Source organism: Cajanus cajan, chromosome 9, assembly GCF_000230855.2.
Source record: "Cajanus cajan strain Asha chromosome 9, NIPB_CcT2T_4, whole genome shotgun sequence".
NCBI lineage: Eukaryota > Viridiplantae > Streptophyta > Magnoliopsida > Fabales > Fabaceae > Cajanus > Cajanus cajan.
The window spans coordinates 13661175-13684016 of record NC_138525.1 but is presented as its reverse complement, the minus strand read 5'-3'; the positions used below and the strand labels follow the sequence as shown (position 1 = coordinate 13684016).

The window sequence follows — 22842 nt, the reverse complement described above, 5'->3', positions numbered from 1 at the left end:
TGTTTTCGTCGGCTTGGGCACCCCTTTCGGCCTATTGCGTGACCGAAGGGGTGCCTCCTAGTACAAAATGCAAGAGTTTACAAATTATTTTCAAAATGATATTTACAATTCCAAATCCATATAAAAATTCTGTCCTAAAAGTCTTCTGCCCTGATGTCACAATATCAGAGCATACCCCTAATTTAACTGTTGGCATTCTAGATGCCACTCGCAGCCAGATCTTCTTCACCTAAAACATCCACAAAATTGTACGGTGAGAAAAGAAAACATCTATATGTAAAGTACATACAAACACACAACATGTCATCTCATTATAACTCGATACTTAACAAAATATTCATAAACATTTCAATGTATCATAACTTTATCAATCGCGCATCATCATCACGTCACAATTCGCAATCACAACAATCATCACAAATCTTGCAATCAACCATATGCCAAGGTGACGCCTATAGCATCTCTTGCCCAAGGTCGTGCTACCCCCGACATAAGTATTAATTGCCTCACACATCCTACCCTATGCCAAGGTCACGCCTGTAGCATCTCTTTGCCCAAGGTCGTGCCACCCCCGACATAAGCATGAGAAATCACACATCCTACACTATACTAAGGTCACACCTATAGCATCTTTTTGCCCAAGGTCGTGCCACCCCTAGTCATAATGTAAGGAACCACAATCACATCACAATCATAATCACATCAATCCATCACAATCCACATAAATCTTACAATTAACACTATGTCAAGACCACGCCACAACTGACACAAGTGATACGGGTTAATTGTCTCATTCATCCCACACCATGCCAGGGGTACGCTCGTCCTTGTAGCATCACTTACCCAAGGTTCGTATCATCCCTCGTCATTAGTGCGAGGAACCACAATCACATTACAATCCACACAATCTCTTACAATTAACTTTATGCCAGGGCTGCCATATTTGACATAAGTGATGCGTGTTAATTGTCTCACTCATCTCACACCATGCCAGGGGAACGCTCGTCCCTAGAGCATCACCTCCCAGGGTTCGTCTCATCCCTGGTCATTAGTTTGAGGTACCACAATCACAATCATAATCATATCCACACAACATCTCATCGCATATCACAATTCTATACTACATACTAATAAGTTCACACAATGCAACAATTCACATACCCATCAAGAAATTCACCATGAATACTCATTATAACAATAATATAACAATAATATAAAAACTCAATTAATTCTCCAGTTTAATACAATATTAAATCAATAGAATTACCAATTTAATATAACATTCATAAATGTAATAATAATCAATGGAATTAGCAATTTAATATAATCTTAACCCAAACAATAAAACCCCCAATTTTTCCAAAACCTAACTCACAGGCACTTTTCTACAATTTCGTTCTCTCTCCCATATCATCATTTGTACAAATTATTAGCATATTTCTAATCCTCAATACATATACAGTCTAATGGAATCATTAATTCCTTAAACAGAAATAATCTAATTTTTTCCAAAACCTAACTTATAGGCACTTTTCTATAATTTCGTTCTCTTTCCCATAGCATCATTTTTACAAATAAATCATATATTCATAGTCCTAAATTATACAGAATCAAATGAGACCAATAATTCTCCAAACAAAAATAATTATAAAATTTCTCATAATCCTAAGGGCTCTTCCTCTACCCAATTCCCTCATGTAACTCTACGTATAAATAATCTCATTTTCCCCCATACCTGGATAAACAGCAATTGAACTAAAACAGGGATCTCTTGGTCTCCTCCTCTAAGTGTCTCTTGGTCTTCAGAGAGAAGAAGAGGGAAAGAAGAGAGAACAGAAGAGAATAGGAAGAGAGAATGAGAAATCTGAGAAAATGAGAGGTGAGGCCTCCTATTTATAGGAATCTGCCTCACCCAACCCGGAACGGCCCGTTCCAAAAGTGGAACGCCCATTCTGGGCCTGAAAAATCTACGCAAGTTTTTGCACTGGAACGGCCCGTTCCAAAACCAGAACGACCCGTTCCGAGACTCATCTAGAACGGCCCGTTTTCCTTCCAGAACGGCCGTTCTTCAACCAGAACGACCCGTTCTCCCTCCAGAACGGCCCATTTTGGAATTTGGAATAGCCTGTTCTCAACTACGTTTTTTATGCAATTTCTTTATTCCGGAACGGCCCATTTCACTTTTGAAACGGCCCGTTCCGGGCAACGAATTGGGCCCACGGCCCAGTAAAAATTGGGTTGTTACAATACTCCCCTCCTTTAAGAAATTTCGTCCCCGAAATTTTTGTAATGGTAGACTCCTCGCTTCTCACTTTCCAATTCTTATACAACCTCACTACCTTATTGATGTACAACTCTATCAATTTTACCAAAGGATATCTAAGGGTAAGACAAGTAAACTTGGCGAGTCTATCCACTAAAACCCAAATAGAATCGATCTCTTAAGCGTCTCAGACAAACCTACAATTAAGGTCTATCCACTCACCATTACAGTTCCAAAATGGGACGTCTAAGTGCTACAAAATTCCTAAAAACTTCTTGCATACTAAACACGAGCATACAATTTCTCTACTCCTTTCTTCACCTTAGGCCACCATGCTTCCGCTGCACCACTCTGATACATCCTCCTAAGGTCCTGATACATCTCAGTAGCTCCTAAATGAATGTCCTTCCTCTAAAATCATCTTTCTTAATTGAAGGTTACTAAGCACCCAAATCTGTTCTTGCACCTCAAAACAACATCAATTCTACTCAGAAAAGTTAGCTATACTCCTACCAATCTTTTCCACTTGGTTCTCTAAGAAAGGCTCTAACTCCTAGGCTTCTCTAATCTCATCCATTAATTCACTAGTCACTTTTAACATAATCAATTCAATGCTCCTAAGGATAATCTCACACACAAAGCATAAGTCTCTAAATTCTTCAATCAAATCCAACCCTTAAATCATCAAAATGATATACCAGAGGTCATCATAATCAAGGCATCTGCCACAATATTGGTTTTACTTCTATGATCATCTCTAAAGATTAAGCACCTAAGCGTAAGTTCACTAGGTATACATATCAGATCTCTAATTTCACCACTCCATCTACACCCAAGTCAAACTCTTATCCATCACCTTATCCTATAGCCTCATATCTTGTCACCAAAATTATGCTTCTCCAATTTCCTTAAACAATCCATTCGTTACTCAAGTCATACTTAGTCTCACACTACTAAGGGTAATCTTATAAGCCAAACTTAAATCTCTAATTTGAGCCAAAAGGATTCATCTCTCTAATTATAAGGGAAGATAAATATAAAGGTTTCCTACACAAAACATCGATCACCACAATGACTTTACTCAAATAACAACTAAGTTTGAAATATTAGTCCTCCAGAAATTAAACTCTCTTTTGTCTCATAATTAACTCCTTCAATCAACAGATAATTAAGGCTCTAATTATCAATAAATACCTCAAGCTTAGAATCATATAGGCAGTGTTTCTAAATATTACAACTACTAACTTAAAAATCATAGGTAAGGTAATTCCTCTAATGAGTTTTCAATTGCCTAGAATCACAAGCTACTACCTTTCCTTCTTGCATCAACACTCCACCCAAACCTATCTTAGAAACATCAACCCATACCACAAAAGGCTTACTAAGATCGGCCAATGCTCACACTAGTGCACTAGTCGATCTTTCCTTAAGAATTTGGAAACTACTCTCACACTTACTATCTCACACAAAAACAACACTTTTCTTACTCAATTTGTTCAAAGGTAATGCTATCTTAGAAAGTTACTCAATAAATATCCAACAACAATGAGCTAATCCAAGAAACTCATAACCTCGTTAATAGACTCAAGTATCTCTCACTTAAGCACAACTTCTATCTTAGATAAATCCACGTTATACCTCCGCAAGAAATTACATGGCCTAGAACACTCACCTCATACAGTCAAAAATCATACTTAGATAATCTATCCTAAATTTATCTTTGATATATCTTCACACTTAACTCTTAATATGATGATATCACATCCTAAGGTCAATCTCATTAATACACAAACATCCACTAATTGATCCATAAAGTCATTTATCCTCATATCAACATACATGCATATCAAATCATATTAGAATACCTACTTTAAACCTTCATATATACCATCCCTAAGCATATATGAATCAATCATCGTTTACACCATATAGCATGAACCAACCTTACCACATAGCATCATATCACCTTAAACATCCTCTCAATGACAACACCTCAGAGAACATCATATCCAAATCAGTTTCTATCATTGCTATGCCTAATAACTCAAAACATCATGACAACATATATCTCCCTTCAACAATGTCAAAGCAAATGACACACAAAGAGTTATACTCATCAAAATGATCTCAAACCTATTTCAAAAGAAATCTAAGGGAATAAGTTATAACTCTCATGAAGTCATAAGACTCTAAAAAAATCATCTTCTTAGCTAAAAATTAAAAAACCATAACAAATATATTCAGCACTTACAATTAGACTTTTGATCACCAAAGCAGTTATAACTAAAGACCACAAAGCCACCACTTTCATGAAGACTACAAAATCTAATTCTGTCAATACGATACTCATATTGGCACAACAAAACTGCAGCGAAAATATCTCCTATACCATACAGCGATAGTGTACTAACATTCCACAAAATACCTCAACCATTCCAAACTCACTCCTTTCCACCTTAAACTCATATTCAAGCTTTCCACTACAATCCTAATAGCTCACATATTCGGTACAAAGGACTTAGAGAATAAAATTCACATGCTACCTAAACCATAAAAGGTTAACATATAAGCACCAATACTTAAGGAAATTTCCAACGTTCCAACCTCTCATCAAAAATATCAAAACTCTAATTCTCAGATACAACCTCCTTGGATTCAATCGCTACCACTATAGATTCCAGAAATTCCATTAACCGTAAACTCTCGACAAATCAATGTCTCACCCAAATCTAAGGTCCTAATAATTTCTAGTTGATTAGCAAGGGTTCATCCACTACTACTGGCACATATGCTCGTAAAACGAGCGATAACATTCATCCACTACTTCTTACGTAAGTAAGAAGTATCAAGACCAATGAGTAATCATGAATAACATCAACTAAGCAATATCATGTCTTTCAGCCAAATTCTGAAGAAAAAAAACAATACACAATTAAACACAACACCAACAACACAAGGGAAACATCATCATTATCCTTCTCATAATACAAAACATTATTAGAGTACACACAATTAAATAGCAATCAACAAAATCAATCATCATACCAACATATCAATAAACTCCACAATCAATTTATTCTATCATTCATCTACCGAACAAGGATAGTAGACTCATAACTCACGGTCGATTGGATCGACCTGCTCTAATACCACTAAATGTGACACTCTTACTACCCCAACACATATTGTAACTTTACAAATAAATGTTTTAAATTTCGGTAAAAGGGTTCACATGAGAAACTTCAAAAATCGTTCTTCAATAACAATAATATAACAAGAATATAAAAACTCAATTAATTCTCCAGTTTAATACAATATTAAATCAATAGAATTAGCAATTTAATATAACATTCATAAATGTAATAATAATCAATGGAATTAGCAATTTAATATAATCTTAACCCAAACAATAAAACCCCCAATTTTTCCAAAACCTAACTCACAGGCACTTTTCTACAATTTCGTTCTCTCTCCCAGATCATCATTTGTACAAATTATTAGCATATTTCTAATCCTCAATACATATACAATCAAATGGAATCATTAATTCCTTAAACAGAAATAATCTATTTTTTTCCAAAACCTAACTTACAGGCACTTTTATATAATTTCGTTCTTTCTCCAAGAGCATCATTTTTACAAATAAATCATATATTCATAGTCCTAAATATATACAGAATCAAATGAGACCAATAATTCTCCAAACAGAAATAATTATAAAATTTTTCATAATCTTAAGGGCTCTTCCTCTACCCAATTCCCTCATGTAACTCTACGTATAAATAATCCCCTTTTCCCCCGTACCTGGATAAACAAAAATTGAACTAAAATAGGGATCTCTTGGTCTCCTCCTCTAAGTGTCCCTTGGTCTTCAAAGAGAAGAAGAGGGAAAGAAGAGAGAACAAAAGAGAATAGGAAGAGAGAATGAGAAATCTGAGAAAATGAGAGGTGAGGCCTCCTATTTATAGGAATCTGCCTCACCCAACCCGAAACGGCCCGTTCCAAAAGTGGAACGCCCGTTCTGGGCCTGAAAAATCTACACAAGTTTTTGCACTGGAACGGTCCGTTCCAAAACCAGAACGGCCCGTTTCGAGACTCATCTAGAACGGCCTGTTTTCCTTCTAGAACGACCCGTTCTTCAACCAGAACGACCCATTCTCCCTCCAGAACGGCCCATTTTGGAATTTGGAACGACCCGTTCTCAACTACGTTTTTTAGGCAATTTCTTTACTCCGGAACGGCTCGTTTCACTTTTGAAACGGCCCGTTCCGGGCAACGAATTGGGCCCACGGCCTAGTAAAAATTGGGCTGTTACATCTTGTTTTGTTATATGCATTGTATGAGAAAAAATCCTAACTTATATCTATTCATTGATTTCTATCTTCTACATTACTCTTCAACTCTTTTATCAATGATATTTGTATATATGTGTGGTTAACTTTGTATATTGAATTGACTTGGTATGATTTGAGTTATCTGTGGGTTCCTATAAGAATCCTAAGAGAATATGTTTGGGTATTATTGTGCGATTAGTTAATAGAAGTATGTAATTACATGAAATTATTGCTTTTTAGACATGTTATATGATTATTTTGGAGTGTTCTACATATTCAGTATGTAAACTAATGGATTGAAGAAAAAAATACGAAAATCATAAGTTGTAGGGTTGTTGTTTGCTAATACGGTGTTGGGCATCATTTTCAGCACTAAGAGTCGTAGTGGCAAATAACAAGGATTTCTCTATATGCCATCCATGTTGAGAATGAGTTTCATGTTGAGCGTGCTTTTCACGCTGAGCAAGCTCATGCTAAGTGTACTTGTTACGTTAAGTGTGACTCAACTAGTGAGTAAGGGTTACTTTATGGGAGTCCTATGTTGGGCGAGTTGGTGCTGAGCATCCTCATTGTCGTTTTGATTTGTTTTTCCTTCACCTATCTTTCGTAAATTCCAATGATGTGATATTAATCCTTACATTGCTTAATGTTTAATGTGTATAAGTATATCGATGATATTATTAAGGACATTTGATAAAATGAATGATATAGATGATTTGTAATTATTGTTGGATGTAATTGAGTATGATGGGTTAAGGATGAATGGTGATGTTATGATGAATGAATGTTGTAAATGAAATGTGTTTGAAAAATCGTTGAATTGGCAAATTGTTTGAGTATACATTGATCATGTGCTAATATAATGACTCTTGTATGACACGCATCATATGCACGCAAATTGATAAATTGTTAAATATATACATTGTGTGTGTTTTAGTTTTAATAATGAAAAACTCTTAGTTTCAAGTTTTAATAATGAAGAGTTCTCATGTGAAATACTAACAAAGTTGTTTAAGTTTTTTAGATGTATTTTTCTCAGTACTTAGAAGCTTAACAAATGTTACAACTCAAAAGCTTTAATAGATACTACTTGAGCTATTATGTAGCACCATGGTCTTAACTGTTTTGGTGACCATACAATGACTACTTATCAAAGGAGTTTAAGATAAACATTTTACTTTAAGGAAAAGGCCTAAAAGACTTAGCTTAAGAGCCTAATTCTTTTAACCATTCATCAAAATGTTTCGGTTAAAACTCAGTTTCTTAGAAGATTGGTACTGAAGACTCTATTCAAAGGTTTGAAAATAAGGTTATCGAGAAAATTATATAGAGAAACATACTGAAATACACAGAGTAGAAAACTATAAAGAAACACATTGTAAATTTTGTATATATTTCTTTGTAGATTACTTATGTTTTCATTGTTGATTACACCACGTAGGGTCGGCCCAGACATAAGGCTGTCGAAACCCTAACTTAATTTGAGCCTCTAAAATATTTTTTTACTTATAAAACTTAATGAACCAGTTGTATCAATACTAACTTTGGTTTGTTGGTTATTGTCTAAGCCTAACATTATAATTTTTTGCTAAAAGTTCATTTTTTTATGGGTGATTGTTGATTTTCTTGTCACTCTCTCATCTTTAAAAAGGCCTAACTTTAAAATTCATTTTAGGCCTCAAAATATGTTGGGTCGGCCTCGACACCACGTCTAGAATAGATGAAACAGTCTTGTAATCATCCATTACCTTTGTTGTAAGGGTTGAGTCTGGAGAGACTTGTTTGAAAGAATACTTAGTGTTAAGCTTGGAGAGACTTGTTTGAAAGAATACTTAGTGGTTGAGCTTAGAGAGGCTTGATTGAAAGAATACTTAGTGATTAAGCCTGGATAGACTCGTTGTTCAGAGAATATTTAAGAGGCAAGTCAAACATTACTTAGGATTAAGCCAAAAGTGGCTTGGTAAAAGAATATTTGTAACTTTATTGAAAGTTAGTGGAACTCAATCTAGTTGGATTGAGAATTGGACATAGTCTCAATGGTTGAGACAAACCAATATAAAAATCTCTAGTGTTTCATCTGATTCTTCTCCAACACTTCATCTGATAAGTTGTTTTCTTTTCACTACACAAATGTGTGAGTTTTTGATACACATTATTCAATTCCCCTTCTCGTGTGTGTCTTTTATCCACAACAATAAAAGATTCATTCATTAGAAAACACATCCTTCAAATAAGCTAACAAGAGAAATTATAAATATAAAAATTATAGGGTAATGTTTATGGTCACATGTTTTAGACTCATCAAATCCCTTATTTGTAGTGCACATATTGAGGTGATCAATCTTAATAAAATTTAGCAAAACAATTAGGACCCTTGACAAAGCAAACAAACAAAAACTTTACATATCACATCAACACCTTCATGAAACATAATTGGAAAACATGGAAGACACATAACGCATTTGCCGAATGAGCTGACCTGCTCTAATACCACTAAATGTGACACCCTTCTACCCCAAAGGAATTAATAACTAAAATATAACAAAATTATTGGAAAATAAAAAAAATTATAATAATTATCCTCATAAAACTTGTAAAATGGTTCATATCCATAATTATTATTTAAACCATAGAAAACTTATTAAACATTATTTAATCAAAGTTAAGAACAACTTTTTAAATTAAATAAGTTTGACAATAGAACAAGCTTAAAAAGAAATCCAACTTCAAGACAATCATTTATCCTAAAACTCAGCCCTAATGTCACACTATCAAATCAAAGCTCATCTTTATGGTTCTCCCTCCTCAAACACATCATATTGTACTTGCTTTATTCCTGCAAATGGCGTTTAGCCCAAACACAAACAATACAAGCACAAGGAGTGAGAATACATCTCATCCCTCATAACATATATAAAGCATAAGGATAAACACACACACACATCAAACAACAACTACATCTCATACACATTTATCCATTCTCCCTATAATATTATAACAGTTTAATATATCACATTCCATCTATCACCATCATTCCAACAATTAAAAATGTAACATATTCATTAATTAATACTCGTGAGATGTATGCTCTTAATTCTACATGCATATGGTACCAATCTCCTCATCGTCATCATGTGGACAAAATAGTTTAGGAGTAATGGAATGAGACCACCCATCGAATAATGTAAGGACCACTCTGTATCAATGACCCCTCGAACCACCTCACCAGGGGATTATTAGAATCTTGCCGAAGTTTTATAGTTGGTCATGGTAGCCTCCCATTCTCGATAGAGGTTTCCCCACCATAACACCATGTGGGTTATAGGTAGATGACCTATGATATCACACCTGAATAGACTCACATTATCCCGTGAAATGAAGTATGAATGCATGGACTCAACAATCACAACAAAACAACACAATATGTAATTACTCACTTCTTGCTTGCCAATCTGCCATCTCACCATAATATTCAACAAAAATATAATAATTTAATTCCTCACTTGTCATTCTGCAATACTAGACTTGTCCATCACATCCCATCACATTTCTTATAGTAATTCAACACATAATACATCTTTATAACTTCTCATACAACAACATCTTCACACAACATAATATTGTACATTACTATTACTCATATTATTCATTTGTCACATAATATAGCATTCTTCATTACGACACCCATTCTACCCCAGCACGTATAATATAAAAATATAAAGAAATAGTTCTCCAACTCGGGTGAAATGGTTCACAATTAAAATACTTCTAATATTCAAATAATTTAAAACAAATATTTATAAAATATAACTTCATAAATTTAACTAACAAATAAATATAAAATCCAATTACAATAAAATGAATGATCTAAAATCTCTTGCACCGATGTTACACTATCAGAGCAATCTCATGACTCAATTATTGGCACCTTGAATTCCGCTCATGTTCAGATCTTCCTCACCTAAAAATAACCACAAAACATATGGTGAAAAAAAAGGCATCTATACGAAATCACGATAGGAAATCAACATGAAACAATCTCAATTTAATATAATATGCAAACACAATATTCGCATTCAAACATGCTCAATATCATCAACTCCAAATCAACATCATATCACGAACACGCCTGTGCCGACATCTCACGTCTCACACTGTGTCACGCATATGACTGTGCCAAAGCATCACACCACATTCACAATTCAACCCAATATCTTATACACAAACCAATATTTCCACATGAACTAAAAGAATCATATGCATACCTTGTAATTCACAGCTAGTTTACATCACATTCAACATTCACCAAAACATACGTATTAACCCATAAAACAATTAGCAAATACATCATAAATTCACAATATCCAATTAGACTCGTGCCCGACAAAATTACAATTTTGCCCGACATGAGCTCAACCCAAGAGCTCTTGCTCTCATTCGTGCTCGACGCCAAGACATCCTACTCAACACTAAGACTTGGTTGAGACCGCCTTAAAGCATTATGGCCGGTGAAATTATAATCGAGCAAGCATTCTAAAATTTCACGCCTAGCAAAATTATATTTTTGCCCAATGTAAATATCCTGATTTCCACATTCATCCGATGAATGTGCGTCCGACGCTAGGAACTAAGCCCAGTGCCAGTGTGATTTATAGAGTTTACGGGACAGATAGAAATACTCAAATCAATCTTAACCCAAACACACAATACCTTAGTTTAGAAATACAATCGGTCAAAACACTCATTTTTGCATGAAAATACAACACACATCATCAATTTTACAAGAACATGCATCAATTGATAAACCCCCAATTTCTCAAGAACCCTAACTCACAGGCACATTTCAACAATTCAATATTTCTCCCAAAACATCAGTTTTAACAATTTTTACCAGAAATGCAATCATAAATCTATATAGGAAATATTAGAACCATCATTCATCCAAACAGAAACCAATAAAGAATTACTAAAAATCCTAGGAAACTTTCCCTCTACCCATTCCCTCATGTGACTCTGCATATAAAGATCCTATTTTCCCTCGTACCTGGTTTCGTTAAAAAAAATAATCCTGATATAATTTGAGATTGTTCTTGAGCACCTCCTAAGCACTATTTCTCAAAGCTTTTTGTTTCTCATCTCTTTCTTTCCTAACCCTTCAAAATGCAAAATGAGGTAGATATGATTAACTTTGTCTTACCCCTTTCTTAAAGATAATCCACTTGGTTAGGTCAACCAACCCATTTTCCTTTTTCTCACGACCCGCTTCTCTTTTCTTCAAAATAATTAATTAAACAAAATAAATAAATATATAATATAAAATGTTTTCCCCCTATAATAATAAAAATAATATTGACCAAATACTATATAATAATAATAATAATATTTTGAAAAACAGGATGTTATAGCATCTCAATCATAACATCATCATCATCGAATCTCAAATATCATCACCATTAAATATCATAATCATTAAAAGTTTCTAAAATATTTTATAAACCCTTTAATTAATAAAAATATTCTTTTAGTAATTTTAGAAAACTTAGGGTGTTACAAATTCTTTAGAGTCTATCTCTTTAAAATTTCTCCTTAAAGACTCTAAGAAATGAACTTTTCAAATTCAAGTCTTTAGAGAATCTTAAGATGTGTTTGGTTTCGAAAAAACATTTTCCATTTTTATTTTTCATTTTCATTTTCAGAAAATAATTTTCATTTCCTAATTTTCATAAAATATTTTTGGTATAAAATTTACAATAAAAAATACTCTTTATATATGAATTAGAATAATATTTTCTTTTGTAAATATTTTATTCTTTCCATTCTACTTTATATTTATTCTCGTTTAAATACTTTTATCTCATAATAGGTGAATTTTACTTTGAAAACATGCAAATATCCCTTATATTTTTTTGTATCAAATGATTAATTTATTATCTAACAAGCAATAATTGTATATCAAAATAAATATATATGATACTACTTATCTTAAAATATAGCAACATAAACTTAATCACACTAAATATTAATCATATTTAATTAAAATAATTAAATAATATAAACAACATATGTAATTAAAATTTATAGAACAATTATATCTAATAAATATTATAATATTAATATATATATATATATATATATATATATATATATATAAATTAACTTTATTGAATTATATGTGCAAGACTATAAGCTTATAAACAAGTTCATAAAAAAAAATCATAATGATTACCATTACATGCCACCACATTTTCAAAAGTGCAAAAAATAGTGAAAATGATATTTTTTTCATTTTTAATTTTGGGTTCTTTTGAAAATATTTTCAAAGAAAACATGTTCTAAAAATAAAAGTAAACACAATTTTGTGTTTATTTTCTATTTTCTTTGAAAATGAAAATAGAAAATTGTGAAACCACACACAGGCTCTTATATATTTTTTCCAAATTTGGTCAACTTTTACTTCAACTCAAAATGATGTAACTCTAAAGGATTTGTTGATCCTGAGAGTTCTAAAACAATAACAACTAGTAACATCATTCAAAATAACATATTTCATATAATAAAGCGTCAAAGCATGTAGTGATACACTTTTTAAAGAATCTAATGTTGGGAATGTTAATTTCTCATGTTTAATTTATTATTTGAAAAATAATATTCCTATGAAACATTGTTTCTTGGGAATAGTTTTTCATAGGTTTCTCTAAAAAATATTCCTACGAGTAGAGCTGTCAAAATGGGCCACATCCAGTGAGCCAACCTTGTAACGCCATAGAAATATCGAGCTATTTGGTAGATATACTTTATGTATATATATATATACATATATATATACATACATATATATATATATATGTATATATGTATATATACGTATGTATGTATGTGTATGTTGTTTATATGGATTGGATTGGATTCTAGAGGTGTGAATTTGAAATGTACTTATCTTTGTGCATGTTGTATAATTATGTGGTTTTGATTAGTTTTTTGGACATGGTAGTGATTTTGTAGTATGAGATGAGATATTTGAGGTGTTTATATAGGCATGTGTATCATGAATGTGGTAAATGATGCATTGTACACCATTATACTGAATTGGTACTAAGAGGGAAGAAGACTGATCATCTTCCTTCTCATCTTAGTTAAGTGAAGTTATGGCATGCAACTCATTATTCTAAGCATATGTATCCGAAGGTGATGTTTGTTTGTATGTTGATATATGTTGCATTTCATATGGTGGTGAGTTGTGAGTATTGCATAGAAAGGAATAGGATTGGTACGAGATTGAAAGATAGGAACATAAGATAAATCTGGTCTTTCTGAGTGAATTTGAGGTTATTTTAGAGCTTAGGAAGTTGAAATACTGCAAGGAGTATGATATTTGAGGTGAATAGGTGCTAAGGGTGAAATTTGGAAATTTTGGAAAATGGCTATATATAGGAACTTAGGACCGGAGGGTCTTATTTGTCAAACAGAGACAGAGACAGTTTCTAGAGAGAGAAAGTAGAGAGAGAGGCTCTGGTTCGGAGGGAAGCTGAGGACACATTTGAGAAGCTTATCAAGATAGGATCAATCTTCACAACTAGAGTTTCAAGAGATTTAGCCTCTAAAGCCTTGAAAAGGGGGATTAAAGTTTGAGTTTGAATTTGAGGATCTAGTAGAATCTTGCATTTATGAAGTTTCTAAGGTAAGGGTAGTACTTATAAGACTTAATATAGTATGTATGTGTTTGAAATATCACATTGATTCCATGATTTATGCATGATTAAGGTTGGATTGAGTGGAAAGGGTTTTGGTTGGGTTTCTCCATGATTTCCATGGATTAATGGCTAAGACTTGATTTTATCGCTTATTATGTTGTTTTTGGATAGTGATTATGCTTTATAATGGTTCGAACTCATGTAATTTGGATTGGGTTCATGTTGGGAAGGAATTTTTGAGGTTTTTGCGGGTTTCTGGTTGTACATGCGCCAGACGCAGTTCTTGGCACCGGGAATGCATTCATCAGGGACCACCATTGTCAAATCACACTGGACGCGAGGTTAGTTGAGCTGGGCATGATTTGAAGTGGGAAGTCCTTGGATGGACCACGTCGGGCGTGAATGGAACCACGCCGGGCGTGATAACAAACGTGGGCCTTGTGTTTTTGGTTATTGATATGGCGTTGGGCGTGATCTGAGCACGGCAGGCGTGGAGACTCATTGGGAGTCTCTGTCTGGAATTGCGCCGGGCGTAGGATAAGTACGCTGGGCGTGGAGACTCATTGGGAGTCTTTATCTAGAATTGTGCTGGGCGTAGGATAAGTACGCTGGGCATAGGATAAGTACGCTGGACGTGGAGACTCATTGGGAGTCTCTGTCTAGAATTATGTCGGGCGTAGGATAAGTGCGCTGGGCACGGAGACCTCTGTAGGTCTTTGTGTAGACTATGTCGAGCGCAGAGTGAGCGCGCCAAGCGTGAAGTCTCTGTTTGAATTTGCGCCGGGCGTGATCTGAATGCGCTGGACGTGTGGTCTCTTTGAGAAAAACCTTTTATAATTAAGTTTTTATGGAACTTTTAAATGTTGAATCATGTCATCTTTGATGTTTTATACTTGGTATGGAATGTGGCATGGTTATGGAAAAGATTGCATGTAATTATGGAATGTGCTTATGTGTGTTTGGTTTGGAAAGCTAATAGGACTTAGAGGAGTAAGGTTATGGTATGGATTGGGTGATCTCTTGGTGAGATCTGGATATAATCTTTGGGAAAATATGGAATTTGGGAGTCCCATGGTGAGGATTCCAATATGAAACTTTTCCAAAGATTATATAATAAACCACTTCAGATGTTAGGTGGATTTTGAAGTACTCCTTTAAGTATTCTATTTGCTACCGGTATGAGGACAAGGCTGAGTCATACCGATGGATGAAGTGGAAAGATCACCAGGGTTACATGACGATGTAATCCAACTGTATATTTTCCATGAGAGGTTAGGTGTGTGACATGGGCAGGTGACATGTTCACAAATTCAACACTTGGTTTGGATGTGTTGAGGCCAACATTTGGTTTGGATGTGTTGGCTACTTCTTGGGATTATACAGTGGTGTGAAGTTCGTTTGGATATGGAATATGTATGCATATGGTATGGATTGTATACATTGGCTCTGGATCCTTCATTACTATAGAATATGTATGCATTGGTATGGATATGTATACGTTGGATTTTGGATTTGGTTTATATTGGCATGGAGATAGACATGTAATAATGTTGTCATTCCCTTAGTATGGATAAAAGTTGTTGATGAATATCTGTTTTGATGATATTTCATTATGTTGTACTATGGCTGATTTTATACGTACTAACCCTTATATTTTCATGATGTGGGCTATGATGATCTCACTATGTGGGGGAGAAAATCAGGTGTGAGGCTTGAGATGACAAGGAGTCTTTTGGTAGCTGCTTTGAAAAGTGGCTAGACTTAGAGCTTGACCAGCACCTAGGGTGTCTTATTTTGATGTCTTCATGATGTTGTATATATATATATTATCTTTTGGATGACTGTATAACCTTACTGATTATGACTCTTTTATAAAATTATGTTTTATATGATGAAAATAATTTATACGTTATTGTATATTTATACTCTAGTGTAGCTGGTTTTTGCTCTCTTTTCTTTATTGTAAATTATTCCTATGTGTTGTTTAGTTGTTTGTTGATGTGGCGACCTAAGGCGGGTCGTTACAAACCCAGCCCACCACGGATTCGAGTCGGGTTGGGCTAAATTTTTTTTGCAAATTTTAATATTGCTAAAAATTCAAACTGACCCACTAAGAATTTGGCTCACTCGGGTTGAACTCGTGGTGAACTGGGTTAACTCACGAGCCCACTCACACAAAAAAGAATATAAAAACAACAACCCACTCATGTAAAAAAAAAAAATTAAAAATCCACGGTCCACTCATAAAAAAAATTAAAAATCCATAGTCCACTTATTCATTCAATCAAATGCTACACTGGAAGGGTTATTTTTCGGGTTAGAGGCTTATTTTTGTGGAAGAAAAATAAAAGAAATTAGAAAGAAAAAAAAGATTGTGTGGCTGTACATTATATTTAAAAAATATAGATTTGACTGAATATATATTTAAAAAATAATTATATATATTTAAAAAATATGGCTAGACATTAGAAAAAAATAGATTTTTTTAAAAAATTTTAAAAAATTAAGTGAACCAATCCGTTTAACCCACCAATCCGTGATGAGTCTGGTCATACTCATTTTTTGTTAGCTCATTAGAAGGTGAGTTGGGTTGAGTTGACCCACTTATTAGCCAACTCGTGGTGGGTAAAGTTGAGTGACCTGTTTTGATAGCTTTACTGACGAAAGAAATGGGAAACTAACTTAAAACAATAAGAGCAAATTTTTGTCGATGTGAAATAAAAATAGTTATGTATGAATAATTAAAAATATAAAAATAAAAAATAAAAATACGGGAAATTTTTGTCAACGTAAAAGTAGACACTAAAAACAATATAAAAAGTAATATCGTCTTTATTAATAATTAGTGGTGTTAAGAAACTTTGACTTCGTGCTTTTATATATTTTATTTAAAGATAATATAAATAAAAATAAAATAATAGAGATTATAAAATTTAAATCAAATGAGAAAATATGTAATTATAAAAGAGTAAAATAATATTAAATAAAATTGGAGAGGTGGTTATAAAATAGGAGGATAATTATCATTAATAAAATGGATAATTAAATTTTTTATACATATTTATTTTTCTTCTATTTTACCCTTAAAAGATATATGATGGTTGAAAAAATAATATATAATAAAGGAGTATAAATATCTAAAAAATATGGATGCAAAAGGGAGTATCCCTTTATATGTGCTAGTGGGATCGAGACACTTCGTGCCTCTATATTTATTTAAACATGTTTAAGGATTACTAATGTTTGTTGAATCAACTAGTGTTGTGTTTAATCTTTGAATCTCAAGACCTCAAATTTGAATATTGAATTTATAAGAATAGTTGATTCTTAATATTATTTTTTATTATTTAAAAATATAAAAATAAAATAGTTTAAAAATTATGTACGTAAAAATAGATAATCGCTTTTATATATAGGTATAGATTATAGATTATAGATATAGATAATTAAAATTATAATATATTATATATAAAGTAAATAATATACTTAAATATATAAATTATCATAGATAAAGTATAGATTATAGATTATAAATTATAGATTATAGATATAGATAATTAAAATTATAATAAATTATATATAAAGTAAACAATATATTCAAATATATAAATTATCATATTTAAATTTGTATAAATATTTTTTTAAAAAATATAAATTATATTTTAGATTTTAGAGAAATAATTTATATTGTGATACAAGATCATTTTTACTTATTAATAATTTATTTTAAAAATATTAAAATTTTATTAATTAATAAATAAATATAAAAAAAAATAATTAAATAAAAAATTTAAAAATATTAAAAACACTAGATCAAATAATAACTCTTAAAAATATTTTCACAGAATATGATTGTTAATTGAATGTTTTATTTTATCTAACACAAAAATATGAATAGTAAAAGCATGAGTTTCAAAATTATCTGTTTAAAGATAATTCATTTTTAAAATTAATCAAGATTTTATAGAATTTATATTTTATATGCTGATATTCTTATTTGGTTATCAAACGCAAAAAATCTTTTAGTAAAATTTGATTTTGAATTTATCTAATTAAGATAATTAAATTACATAACAAATAATATATAATTTTTATTGAAATTTTATTTAGTTAATATAATTTTATAATATTTATGAGTAAATTTTTGTATGCTCGTAATTGTGATTTGTGCATGAGTTATAAAACCATCTATACTTATCATATATAAATGAGATTTTTTTTTATTTTTATATTTTTTTTAGACATTTATACTCATCTATTATATATTTATCTTTTCCTCAATATCATTTCTCTTTATACTAGAATAGAAAAAAATGAATAAATAAAATTAGTCATCTATTTTATCAATAATAACTATTCACTTATTTAATAACTATTTTTTATAATTATTTTTGTTTAGGATTATTTTTCTTTTTTCTAATTATACATTTTTCATATTGTAATATTTATTATTTATTATTTTTATTTTATATTACTTTTAAACAAAATTCATATACTTACGAATTAAAGATAATACAAATAAAATAAGAATTAAAGAAACCAGCAAAGAAATAAGATAACAGAAGGGGATTAAAGAAACAAGCAATCGGGGATTTGTTTTAAGAGAAAATTTGGTTGAAAATTTGATTGCACAAAAAATACTATGCACCTTCCTAATAACTAAGTTTCCTAATTTCAAAATTAAATTGTCTATCAACATAAAAAGCAAAATTATTGATTTAATATATAAATTATTAAAGATTCATTACGAGATGTTTAATAAAAATTGAAATAGGTGTTATATCTATAACAATATAGGAAAGAAATATCTTTTTTTGATGTTCACTTTTTTTAAAGGCAATAATATTATATATATATATATATATATATATATATATATATATATTTATTTATTTATTTATTTCACTATTTTATATTTAAAGATAAAACAGAAAAAATATATATACAAAATTATAATTGTCCTCTTTAGAAATCATAATTATCCAATTTTTAAAAAAAAATATGAAAGCAAGAAGTTTTTTTTTTTTCCTACTAATACTTATCATTGTTTCAATTCCCGCTTAGATTAAATAATAATCCCCAAAAAACAAATATCTGTAGTAAGCTAATGTAAAATATAATGCTGAAAACTAAAAATTAAAACAAGTATAATATAGTGAGTTAATGCAAAATGAAGTGTCCAATGCATACTATTATTTTCCTCCGCTTACTATGTACTAATAATCTCCAAAAACAAGTTTAAATTTAAATATATTCAAAAACCAGATATTGTTGGAAAAGGAAAGTTTAAGCGGAGGAAAGATGAAGAAGATTTGAGGTTTGGCGTGAAAATTTTAGGTGCAAAATTTTATTTTAAAATCTAATCAATAAATAAATAAAATATGAATTATATTAAAAATTAAAAATATCTAAAATTATTACGTCAAGAAATAACTCTTAAAACGTTTTCAATAACTGTTAATTGAATATTTTATTTTATCTAAAAAAATATGAATAATAAAAGCACAAGTTTCAAAATTATATTTTTAAAGATAGTTTATTTTTAAAATTAATCAAGATTTATAGAATTTTTTTTAATATGCTGATATGTCTTATTACGTTATCAATCTCAAAAAATCTTTTAGTAAAATTTGATTTTTGAATTTATCTAAAAAATATAATTTAGTATAACAAATAATATATGATTTTTTTTATTAAAATGATATTCAATTAACATTATTTGATATTATTTATGAGTAAATATTGTATATATATTTAAATATTTTTTTTTGCGTAATTTCCCATAATAAAAATCGAAACAAGTATATATCTTATTTATAACGGTTTCAACTTCCACTTGGATTCAATTTGATTGAAAATTTGATTGTTCAAATTACATTATATAAGCACCTTCTTAATTGATAACTCTCCTAGTTTCCTCTATAGAAAAGTAATTCAAAATCAATTTATATTACTTTAAAAAATTGGAATTTCAAAATTAAATTCTCTATCTAAATCAATTTGAACGATTTATTACGAGATTTAATAAAAATTTAAACAAGTATTATATTTATAACCACTTTGATTAATTCCCGCTAGGATTATATTAGATAATAATGTTGAAAACAAGTATTATATTATAGTAAGCAAATGTAAATACAATAATCTCAAAAACATGAAGCAAATAATAACGATATTACCGGAAATGGAAAGTATAAGTGGAGGGAAGATGAAGATGATTTGAGGTTTTTAGACGCAAAATTTAATAAAAAGTTTAAAATTGGAAGATGCATATAAAGAGGGTCAAAGCATTATCTTTTAATTTGCATTCTTGAACCTCCTTTGCTTCCTTCTCTTTCTCAACACTCTCCTATTCTACTATGGCCAACGCAGAGAACAACACGCACTCTTCTTCTTCTTCTGAAATATGCGATCATCTTCGTCCCTACAAGAAGAGACGCTACGTTTTGCATGGCTTCACCAACGTTGCCACGTCGAAAAAATCTGTATTACAATTTCAAAAACCCGTACCCATGTTAAAGAACCCTCGACCATTGCGTGATCGTTGCGTTTCTGATATTTACGAATACCTACGTTGGATCGAGGTACTAGGCTTTTCTTTTCGTTTTAATTTTTAAATCTTTTATATTTCAAATTATATCCTTAATTTCTTTGTAATGACTTGTGTTTTTCAGATAGATCCTACTAGGGCACCCTCACCTAATTATATTGAGAAAGTTCAGTGCGATATTAGTGCTTACACGAGGGCTATTGTTGTGGGTTGGTTGGTGGAGAAGACCGACAAATACGAACTTGTTTCGGATGTGCTCTATTCTAGTGTTGCTTATTTGGATAGGTTTCTATCCTTCAATAATACGCCCATAGACAAGATGCTATTGCTTGGACTTTCTTCCTTGCTTGTTGCTTCGTAAGTTTTCTAGTTGTTCAAATATATTTTGTATCAAGCATTTACCAAATATGAATTTTTAGCTAATTAATCTTGTTCCGTAAATAGAAAATATGAAGATAGGAGGGCACTTACTATTGAGGACCTTCGTTACATTGCGGGTTACTCATGCTCTAATCAGGAGGTGATTCTTGTCTTTCATTTGTTATTAGTTTTATTGCAGGCTTTAGCTTTGGATTTTGATGATTTTTGTTATGAAGGTTGTGAACATGGAAGCTGATATATTGAAGGTTTTGAAGTTTGAATTGGGTTCTCCTACTGTGAACACATTCTTAACGTATGTTTCTTTTTTGTTTTTATGTCCATGTTGGTTATTGGATTAATTTGGCTTGTACTAGTTTTTTCTTGGGATCTTGTCTCAATATGCTCTTTTTTTTCCTTGTTTGTAGGAGATTCGTTACGGTTGGTCAAGAGGATATTGATGTAAGTTAACTTTTATTTTAATTCATTTGTTACACATTATGCATATAAGTTTCAAAAGTGATTTTATTAATTACAATTTCTTCTATATTTGGAGAATTTTTCAAAAAAGAAAAGAGAGTTATAATTACCTAATTTCTCAATTCAACATATTTATAAAAGAATAAAATGTTATAAAAATATTCTCTTTTTTTTTTTTAATTAAATAGTCTCTAATGTATTATGTCAGTCGTTTCAACATATTTTGGTTTTCTACCATTGCTTTTTTTGCATGCTACAATTAATAACATTGAATAAGAGACACATTTCATTATTTGACTAATATTCTTCTCTCAATATGCAGAATTCTAGTCTTCATTTTGAGCCCCTTAGTCGTTACATTGCTGAACTCAGTTTGTTCGATTATCATTGTCTAAAGTTCTTGCCATCTTTGGTAGCTGCGTCTGTTGTATTTCTCACCAGATTTATATTAAGTCCAAACACAAATCCTTGGGTAATGATTTATTTTTGTATGTGTATTTGATATCCAATGTGGAGGAATTGCTAACTTATTATTATTTTTTAATAGAATTCAAAGCTTCACCAAATCACCAGATATACACCTGCTCACATGAAGGAATGTGTTCTAAGCATCCATGACTTCTACCTTAGAAGGAGATGGAGTTCTGTAGAAATTGTGAGAGAGAAATATAGACAAAGCAAGGTAATATTTTAACTTGAATTATTATTTTAATTCTACTTGTCATATTGCATAATTATGTTGATTTCAATTGTATTTGGTGTTTTGGTACAGTTCAATTGTGTGGCAGCAACACCAATTCCTCCAGAGATACCCCTTTCATTTTTTGAATTTAACGAGACAGATTTTTAGATAATTGTAATTTATCAATCTTTCATTTGTACCTATTAATGTTGAATGACAGCATTTTGCCTTGAAATATGCATAGACAAATATCAAATATAATTTTTTATGTATAGAAAACTTTACATGTTTTCATTGTAGTTGTTCCATTTTAAGATGTGCAACATCTCTCTCTCTCTTTTAGCAGTAAATAGGTATTGAATTAGTTACTTAAACACTACCATATTTGGTATGGATTTTTCTTTTGCTGGCTTGATCAACAAATGTATATGATAGAATATAATTTATCTTTTAGTAATGATATTTAGATAGACACTTCATTTTTT

General features: G+C 31.2%; 1 protein-coding gene across 1 annotated transcript; it reads left to right on the top strand.

Moving 5' to 3' along the window:
* The first annotated feature begins 19883 nt into the window (after nucleotides 1-19883).
* On the top strand, nucleotides 19884-21637 carry LOC109794145 (cyclin-A3-2). The gene is made up of 4 exons (XM_083063905.1): nucleotides 19884-20872; nucleotides 20963-21195; nucleotides 21283-21358; nucleotides 21435-21637. The coding sequence occupies exons 1-4, from the start codon at nucleotides 20648-20650 to the stop codon at nucleotides 21555-21557; spliced, it is 657 nt and encodes a 218-aa protein (XP_082920031.1). The 5' UTR covers nucleotides 19884-20647; the 3' UTR covers nucleotides 21558-21637.
* Nucleotides 21638-22842: the final 1205 nt, after the last annotated feature.